This window comes from Papilio polytes, unplaced genomic scaffold (assembly GCF_000836215.1).
Source record: "Papilio polytes unplaced genomic scaffold, Ppol_1.0 DF823980.1, whole genome shotgun sequence".
Classification (NCBI taxonomy): Eukaryota; Metazoa; Arthropoda; class Insecta; order Lepidoptera; family Papilionidae; genus Papilio; species Papilio polytes.
Genome location: NW_013525224.1, coordinates 2335632 through 2345653, shown reverse-complemented (window position 1 = coordinate 2345653; position 10022 = coordinate 2335632). Strand labels below are relative to the sequence as shown.

At 32.3% G+C, this 10022-nt stretch overlaps 1 protein-coding gene across 1 annotated transcript in view; it reads left to right on the top strand.

Moving 5' to 3' along the window:
* The first annotated feature begins 1990 nt into the window (after positions 1-1990).
* LOC106101517 (transmembrane protein 151B-like) overlaps positions 1991-10022 on the top strand; it is a 10727-nt gene continuing 2695 nt past the window's right edge. The window contains exons 1-4 of the mRNA XM_013280768.1: positions 1991-2315; positions 8027-8175; positions 9065-9268; positions 9463-9547. Coding sequence (XP_013136222.1) covers positions 2265-2315; positions 8027-8175; positions 9065-9268; positions 9463-9547 — 489 coding nt within the window. The 5' untranslated portion in view covers positions 1991-2264. The remainder of the gene's footprint in view (positions 2316-8026; positions 8176-9064; positions 9269-9462; positions 9548-10022) is intronic.

The following is a 10022-nucleotide window of genomic DNA, read 5'->3' as shown; positions in this document are numbered from 1 at the left end:
TTTGACATCTTAGGCAACAAAGAAGTGTGTGTTTACGCTTTGTATAATAGTACATATGAGTTATAACGAATTGTAAAAAAAGCGTTATGTTATACTATTATCATGGAAAGTATAGCTGTTGCTCGCGACTTTTTCAGCGTGAAATTTAAAAAAAAATAGTAAAAAAGCCTACCTTACTCACTGATATCGTAGCTTCTTAACGGTTAACTTTTTGAAATCGGCTCAGTAGTTTTTGTGTTATTTCAATACATACAAATTATACGTAGCTTTTATATGAAGAAAGATTTTTTTAAATCGACTTAGTAGTGATCGAGTTATTTCAATACAAACAAAAATCCGAAAATACAAATATGTCCTCTTTACAATATTCGTATAGATATAGATTAGTAAATAAAGGTTACAATGAATTGTAAATATAGCTTGGTATTTTACTATTTTAATAGATAGTTTTCCTCCAAATAAACCCATTTAATTAGGTTCTGACAATATTGTTTATAAGTGCATGTTGTAATGTGTTCATGATCATTGATAGGCGGAGTGCGGTTGACACGACCTCAATGGATATCATTGCGACGTGCCAGCATTGGAACATAAATTGCACTATTAATTAATTTTTGATTAAAAACGAAGCTTAAATACACCTAAATTTATATTTATATGGTGGTTATTTTATTTCATTAATTGCAATTTTTATATGTTTTATAAAAAAAGTGATGACAAACTAATTTGCTAAATTGAAATATCGCAATAGGTTAGATCCAAATTGAACCATAACATAAATTCAGTCTGTGTAAGAAATTTTATTTTAATTCAATATATTTTGATCACTAATGTCTATTTTTTACTGTGTTACATTTTTTTTACGATAATGCTTTTTTTTTGCTTGCTTTAAAAAACAATTTACGAATCTAGTTTAATAACTTAGGTTCCTTAATAGGAATTGATTTTTTTATAGGACATAGATTTTTAACCGAATACCACCTTTTATTTTTGTCAAATGGCTGCGACCCTATTTTCTTTGGAAGTCGTAAAATCCGATTAACAAGAGACCCCGGGGAATACACGCAGACGTTCCCTTCCGTATTCGGGAAGCTATGGAATCAACTCACAGGCACACGACAAAGAGTTTTGTTTAAATTTTCCTTTACATGTCTGCATTTTATTAACAAATGTATTAAAACAATACTGCCATCCCGCTCATTCTGTGACAAAATAAATATAACAATACTAGTCTGTAGAGATTTACGGAACAAATTGTTAGAATTATTTTTTGGTACCGTAAGTATATCGTTTCAAATGATTACACAATTTCTATACTCATTAAAATAAAAACAGAGGTCTCCTGCTATCTTTTTCTTTGAAATATTTAATTTTTATTGTATTTAATCGTGAGTTTTATAAGAAGCCTAGTACACTTAAGTCCAAGACTATAACGATTTACGATCAAATCTCGGACGTAAATTTAATTTGAATGCCAACCCTAATATTTCAGCTCCTTCGTGTATATGTAATTACTTACGAGCGGCACGTACCAACATAAATCACCTCCGTAGCGGCCAACGAAATAAAATTCACCTTTCCCCCGATTTGCATTCTGTTCGTTTTTATGGTAGTACAGATTTTTACTAACAATGGAACGAACCCGAAAAAAAAACCTTTTCTTTTTTTTTATTAAAATTACATAGTGTAATGGTTAATTTAAATAACATTTTTTTTCTTATATACTTTAAATGTTTCTTAGAATAAATCGGATAGATAATAGACATGAAATATAATACGATATAATGTGTCCAAATCTGAAAAAATGTACTAAAACAAAGCGAAGGTTTTGGCATATTATAAATGTGTATTCTCAAAATTACGTCCAACAAAATAGAATTAGAAAAGCTTCCCTCCGCAGCGACGTACCGTGTTACCATGACAACGGGACGCTGCAGCACTCCGCCCGCCCTTCGGTCCCGCAGTAAGCACCCTCATTCCGCCCCGAAAGCTCGCTTCATCGACATCGAAAAGCGGCTTCGTAAACATTCCAATTTAATTTCGAATATAGATAACTTCTTTATCATTTTTTAAATTTTAATAATTTCGTAATATTGATCGTTTAGACAGTTAACAGTTGACAATTCTAAGTTAACAATGAGTTTTGGAATACAGTGAGGTAAAGGGGAACTTTGGATGCAGTTAAAGTGTTTAGTGATGGAGGGTTGTGTATTGTGTGCGTGAGCCATGAAGAAATGTTTTTTGTGTGTGCACAATAAGGAGGTATGACGACGCAGGATCGAGAAAACATTTTTTCTGACGATGATGAGGATTTGGTAGGTATCGTATTTTTTAAGCATTTTTCAAACTTCTACATTTTAATACTTACTCAAGAAATTACAGAAATACTAAAAATTATTAAACTTTTATTTAATTAGAAATGAAAGTTTTGTTTTCAGAGCTTTATTAATTTTTTTTAAAGTATCAATAAGTTAAACTAAAGTAGTTTAAGTTATTTTGAATGTAGAAATAGTACAAGTTTAAGTTAACTTTCATTAAGCTAGTATTACACTTTTCAGACTTTAATTTTGTGTCAAGTTTTTTGATATTAAGCTAATTATGTGCTTAGAATTGTTGTATCCCGTTTCAGGTGTTAAACTTTGTTATATAATAAACTTTATTATTATATAATTCAAGAGTTCTTGGAATCGGTCCAAATTCCGTTATGTAAAAGTACATCTGCAGTATTCGAGATGAGAGTCACGTTGTTAATGAATTGAATACTATTGCATTTCTTTTTACCTTTATAATATCTTTTAAAAAAAGATGACTTATAGAAATTGTATTGTCAAGCCAGTATTTTAAGCGCATAATTGATTCTCTCTTTGTCTTAGGGAAAACAACGCGAAAACAGAAAGGCGTATAGTAATAATACCTTTTTATTCGGGAGGACTTTTTATAGAACCGCATGGAAAGGAAAAACATGACCCTTTTGTTAAACCATATCGAGCATTGTAAATTGAACTCTATTTCCAAGACATTAAGCTACATTTTAATGTGAGAGTGACCGTTTTCTATACATTTCAATGAGATGTTAAGATTTATTATTTTAAAATACGTTTTGTAATAATATCTCAGGCCGAGGGTTCGCGTTCATAGTACACGCTTAGTAAGAAATATTTTGCTATAAAAATTGTGTTAGCAAATATTATAAAATTGTTTATAATTTGTAAATCAATATTTTACTTTTAAGCCATTATAATTCTTAACTCAACAACATTGATATTGAGTCTAAAATAGAACAAAGCATTTGAAAAATCGATTACCTGTTAGTAATCGAATGATCTTTGGAGCGCATTAGATTAGTTTCGCTTCCAGCAACCGAGTCCTCATTGTGTTCACGTACGGAACACCGTATATAACTATATTAGTTTATAACTATTCCCCAACGTACACTATATTACGTATGCTGAACTGTTCCGACCCCATACAATATTAACGTGTTCTCTTAAAACGAACGTAGCTAAGGGAAGCCAACTCCCAGTATACGATTTATTAAAGATAATTGTTATTAGTGGGAACTCGTTACTAACGTGTACATGCTTTTATCTGTTCATCTATTCCTGGGGTAAATAAAGATGCTATCTGTGTGTTGTTTGCTTGTTATGGAACTTAACATTTATATCTACTAATGAATTAGTTAAATGCCTACTCAGTAGGTTTTATTTCTAGTATGCAATTTTTGCTTTGCGGTTTATAGAAAGATTGCCCAGTAATATTTTTTATATCATATGGTGGCAAACGAGATAGCGGCCTGAATTCACCCAAATAGCGAAGCAACCACTACCCACAGACATTCACAATTGCAGATGCGTTGCCTTGTTAATTTTAAACAAGAATTCATTTTCTTTTATTTATTATAAATGAAAACTACAAAGGACAACGTAAAACAAGCTAAAGAACAACTTAAGGAACTTGATTAGAAGACGAACTTCGTAATTTAAGTCTACTTTAAATGTAAGAGTTAAGTTTAATGATTATGTTTAAAACAAACATTGAGTTAGGAATTCTCATATAATTATAACAACTTGTTATACACATGTAACATCTATGACATAGACAAAAACAAAAGAAAATACAATACAAATGTTGCTCTTCATCTAATTGACAAGAAGACAAGAGGGTTTTTATTTATATTGACATCTATCAATATACTCCTTTTGGTTGAAGAGAATGTCACAATGACGATATTATGTGACACATAAAGCTCCTTTTTATGAGCTTTTCCTTTTAATGTTTACGTGAAAGTTTTTCTTCTATCTAACATGATAACAAAAGTACAACTATATAGATGCATATTTATAGCTAATTTTTAGTTATTTATTATACTAATTGTTGCAAATTATAAAAACAGAGTAACAAAAGCCCTGACCATTTCATACAAATAGTTTTCTTGTAAATAATATTATAAGTTACAAGGAGAAGGCCAGCGCCTTTCTCTGAACCGCCTTAACCATAAATTTGCTTCCAACCGCGCGCCTTGACTTTCAAATAGACTGTTTTATTTAGCATATTGCAGAGAAACGCAATGCATCATAGAATAAATGTAACGAATTCAAACCATCAAAGGTCAATAGTAGAAATTAATTTATTCATCTGAAGTGTCTTATTAACAGATGTTAAGTAATCATTCCCTGAACAAAAATCGTAGATCGTAGTCAGCTTTGGAAATTAATAAGACATACAAAACATGACTGTTTTTTTTTTATAAAATATGTTGCGTCAAATGTGAAATAAAGAATTTAATGACTAAATTAATAAATGAATGTTTTGTAAGATAAAATCTATTGTATCAAACCCAAGTAGGGAAACAAATGATGATTTTATATAAAACTAGCTTTCGCCGTGACTCCGTCCGCACGGAATTAAAAAAAAAACAAATGCAAGTAGCCTATGTGTTCTTCCATATTATCCTCTATATCTGTACCAAATTTCATCGAAATCTATTCAGTCCTTTAGACTAAAAACTCTAACAAACCTCCATCCATCCATATAAACTTTCGCATTTATAATATTAGGATGATTAAATGAATTCGAACTCCAATGTATGAATAGCACAACGAACGAAAAGCTAACAAAGTTAGTGTTTAAAATATCACTTTTTGAACACATGCTTGTCAAAGTTAAAACTGCTAGCGACTGCAGAGTCATTTTTAATAAAGGCATATCCTTTAACATCAAAGCCAGTTGCAAACCATGACATGGTATGAAGCGAGCCTTGACCTGTCGCTATTGGAGCGCCGCGGGCGTTCCGACATCGGAAACTATGTTACTTGCGCTATAATGTTAATGTCATGTTGACATTTTTTAACTACAACGAGCTTATAAACTTTCATACAAAGTCGATGACGTTATGAAAATATTCTTGATGGACCCTCAGAACTTGCAACTTTGTAACTGTCTCTATCCGTATTAAAAACGAACTTTCTTATATCATTGGCTTATCAAAATATTAGATCCAAGAGGCATGTTTACTAATATTATAATGAGGAAAGATTTGTATTTTTGTATGTATTGAACTTAAAAACTACTAGGCCGATTTTAAAAATCCTTTCACCGTTAGAATGGTAATTTATCTGTGCGTAACATTGGCTATATTTTTAATTTCACGCGGGCGAAGTCATCAAGTAAATAATTTAATTTTACGATGACGTTCAGTGTGAATATAAATTAAATTGAAAATTCAATACCCATGTCGAGCTTTACTGAGAAACTAGTCACAGTGAAATGCTAGTTTGTGAAAAACGTTTTGTACCAAATTATATTACGTTTGTACTCTATACTAGCTTATTCTCGCGACTTCGCCCGCGTGAAATAAAAAAAATATGACCCATGTTACTCACAGATCAATTACCTTTCTAATGGTAAAATAATTTTTAACATCGGCCCAATAGTTTTTGCGTGAATCAAATGCATACAAAAATACAAATCTTTCCACTTTTAATATTAGTATAGATTTATTCCTATTGCAATATTTCGACTGACTGACTTCGCAATTGGACACCTTATTAAAATTATTTAAATTACATTTTAATCTTAATGTTATTAATATAATGAAAGATAGACCCTCAAAGTTGATTAACTATGAGTCTTTGATATTAAACTTTAGATTACTGTCTGTAAACTTTGTTAGCTAATGAATTATTTACGCTAGAACCTAAAGCTTTATTTTTTATGAATTATAGATGAGAACTTATTTTTGTTAATGCTTAAGATGTGTTTTAAATATTTGATTAACAGTGGTAGTGCCCGCTTTAACATCTTAGCATGAATGGGCCGGCACGCCCGGTGTAATACCACGACCACACAGAAGACAGGCGTGAAATGGAAGCAATTCCGTGTTTCATATGATGAGTGTGGTTCCGGAGGCCTAATTTAAGTCCCTTTCTCTTTACCACCTTCTTCTTTTAAGGAGAGGATGGGAAGGGGATGTGGATTTGACGGAGGAGATGCATAGGAAGGGCAAACATCCTCTTTATGTGCGTCTCCTCCTCTGTCGAATAAGGGTAGGCAACGCATCTGCAATTGCGGATGTCTATGGGTCGCTTTGCCATTCAGGATTCAGGCGGCCGCTTGCTCGTTTACCACTTGTTGTTATAAGTATGTAACAACAAGTGGTAAACGAGTAATGGTCAATCACTGATTTGTTTTAAAATGCGTATGCACAGACGGCATTCGGTGTTATATAACATTCGAAACAAGCGAATTAGATGTTCGTCGTGTAACGTGTTACATAACACTGCGAAACATCCGACAATATGCACCTTTAAAGTTAGACTTCATTTTCACAAATAGTAAACAACGTCGGTTCAAAATAGAATTGTATTGCGTCATTATTGATCCACACCTGTAGAGCTTAGCTACTTAACTTGCATATTTTATAACCTATCTATATTTGTTTTGTTTAACTGTAAACTGTTTCCAAATAGTAAAACAAAGTTTGATGATTAATAAACTACTAAAAGAATGATATTTATAAATGAAGAAGTCAACTAAGGTCAAATACTTAGTTGTTACACAAGGCAACACTTAGAAACTATATTTTTCGTACGGATTTATTTAGTTTAGCTATTTAGTTTATTTAGTTCGTACGGAATATTTCAAGTTGTTTTTAGGAAAGCAAATCAAGATCTACGCTAGACTACTGTGTCGTAACGTAATTAGTTGAAAATTTGACTTAATAGCGAAAACAAATGTGTTATCAAAATTAGAATTAAATCGATCCGCGTTGAACGGCTTTAATTTGTCATTCAATACTTTACAAACTGTGAATTATAAGTGAATGGAAAATTAAAACATAAGAATAACTAATTTGAGTAACTGTAAATTATTTACCTCAATTATAACCTAAAGTTTCTGAACAAGTATTGCTATCTTTGTTATATCCAAAGTTGTAATAATATGACAAGACAAAATAAAATATACAGAGTGTACTTGATAAAAAATAGGTGCTTATATCGAATTCCATTGTGTCTGGTTACATGAAACAAAGAATATGCGGGAAATCAATAACGAGAGAGTGATTCTGTCAGCCTTGCTACAGTATGTTAAGCTATGTACGATTTTTGTATACATTTATTGTTTTAAATCAACATTTACAAAGCTTACAAATTCAACACTTCTTTATCTGAAAAATTAATACAAACGCCTCGATTAGTTTATGTAAAAAAATTGTTTCTGATTAATTAAGTTTTTATTTATACAAGCGAAACATTAAAACATGTACTCAACATATTTCGCAACCGCATGGTACTTTTATAGTATTTAAATTGCTACGCCATACCAACGTAGTGACTTTTCACTACCGAAACATTTGTTACAAAATTGTCTAGCCACTTATTCACAATACATTTCAGTAGTGGAACTCATAGTCCATACAGTAACGTTGCTACGGCGTAGCAATTAAAATGTCTACTACGACCGAAAATGGCAATAGAACATTCAGTTGATTTTTTTTCTACTTTCAAATGGTGATATTATTTGGCAGCGTCCTCGTCAGCAGAGCCTGGGCGGGGTGCTACGGCGGGAGGGTAACTGGAAGTGCTTCCTGCTGACATTAATGATCGCGGGCTGCCTCAGTTCCGTTGCTTGGTGCAACACCGCCGAGATAGACCGTGAACTCATCGATCTTAATACGTGAGTGATACGATGTCAATATTATGTGTCTAAAGTGGCCAGTGAACGCCTAATCATAGAATAATCCTGATGCTCAAAGATAATTGTCATATTTAGTTAGACCTCTTTTGTTCTATATGTCTTTGCTATTATTAAATTTTGTCATCACTTTGTTTCACGAGATTTTAACAGACTAATTTTCAATAGTTCAAAATACGAGTTAGGTTATTAGAAATTAAATTAAAAACTCTAGAAGAAAATGAAATTGTTGTGTAGTCTCTTTGTATAATTTTTCTTTGTCTAATTCAATACTGTTGTGTTTTTTTGTACTTTTTGTGTACGTATACTCTGTTACACGAAAAAGGTCAATTCTATGTAATAAATATTGAAATAAAAAACTAGAATCCAAATATCATCTGTTAAAATTAATTTTAAGTGAGGCTAATTTTAGATCGCGCCTTTCAGGATCCTCCCACGGCTACACTCGAAACAAACTTCGTAAACAACCTTTAATATTTTATGACGTACATTTCTCCGTTTGCAAATGGATGGCGTTTATTTATTATGCCGCTTTGGTCTAACGCGTAAAAGCATACGTTATTTTGATTTATTTGAGCATTTTATTCTTATAAAGAATCCTTCAAATTAAAATTCATGACGTCATAAAGTTAATTGTACAATCTTTGCTAATTATATAAACTAAGGCCAGCAAACTATTAGTGTTTTTGCGTTAACTTGTTTCTCATTTTTATCGTCGAAATCAGTATTTGTAACAATAAAAATAACCCTTGGTAACTAACTGGAAACAGCAAACAATGTAGATATGATGGCTGGATAAGCACAATTAAAAATGTACATAGACTCTTAGAGCAAAAATTCAATTTTTCCACTCAAAAACGTTTTGTTTCAGATTTCCAATAAAGCGAACAGTTCGTGAGTCGCCATGCGACGTTGGCTACGCGTATATACCGATAGCGTTCGTTCTACTGCTTTATTTAGTGTATCTAGTGGAGTGCTACCACAGTACAGCTAGGATACAGCTGGCGAGACGTGTGGATGTCGCCGCAGTCAGCACGAGAGTGCACGCTATGAGGAATGCAACGCCTAGAGTATGGTATGGAACATTAATTAAAATCAATTTTAATATTTTATGACGCGACTAGAAACATTCTCTTTAACTTCGACATTAATGTTAATATATTTGATTCAAAATAAAAATTAACAATTTTACCAATAACCGTATGTCGTATAGGATATTCCCGACTCGTACTTATATAGCTGAATATTAAATTGCTTTCATATACACAGGTGGAAAGCGATTTGCTACCATTACGTGCGGCGCAAGCGGCAGGTGACGAGGTACCGCAACGGAGACGCTTACACGACTACACAGGTGCGTGACCAATGCTAGTTTCACACGGGGTCAGAACTGTGACGCAGAGCAGCAGACAGTAGAGCATTGTTTCAACGTATACATACTCCAGTACTGTTCTGTTTCGACGTTCAAACTGTACTATACAACCAAATCGGTACTATCCTATGCTGCTATGCACTGCCTTGTTGTTCTCCCCTTGTGTAAAAGAGGTTACGTGCTAAACCCTCGTGTAGATTGTAGATTAAACACTACCCTGTTATAAATATCGAGTAAGGAACCATGCTTGCATGGAAATTACAACATAGAACACAAATAGAAACAAACAATCGTGATATTGTATTTAATTATAAAATAGTTACTAAAATTGTAACATTCATTTTATAATAGCTAAATATAGCTTATGTCGTTTTAATATTATAACAAAACTTGTACACTAAAAAGCTACCTGAAGATTCGCTTTATTTGCCCCCTTTTATTATATATATATATATAT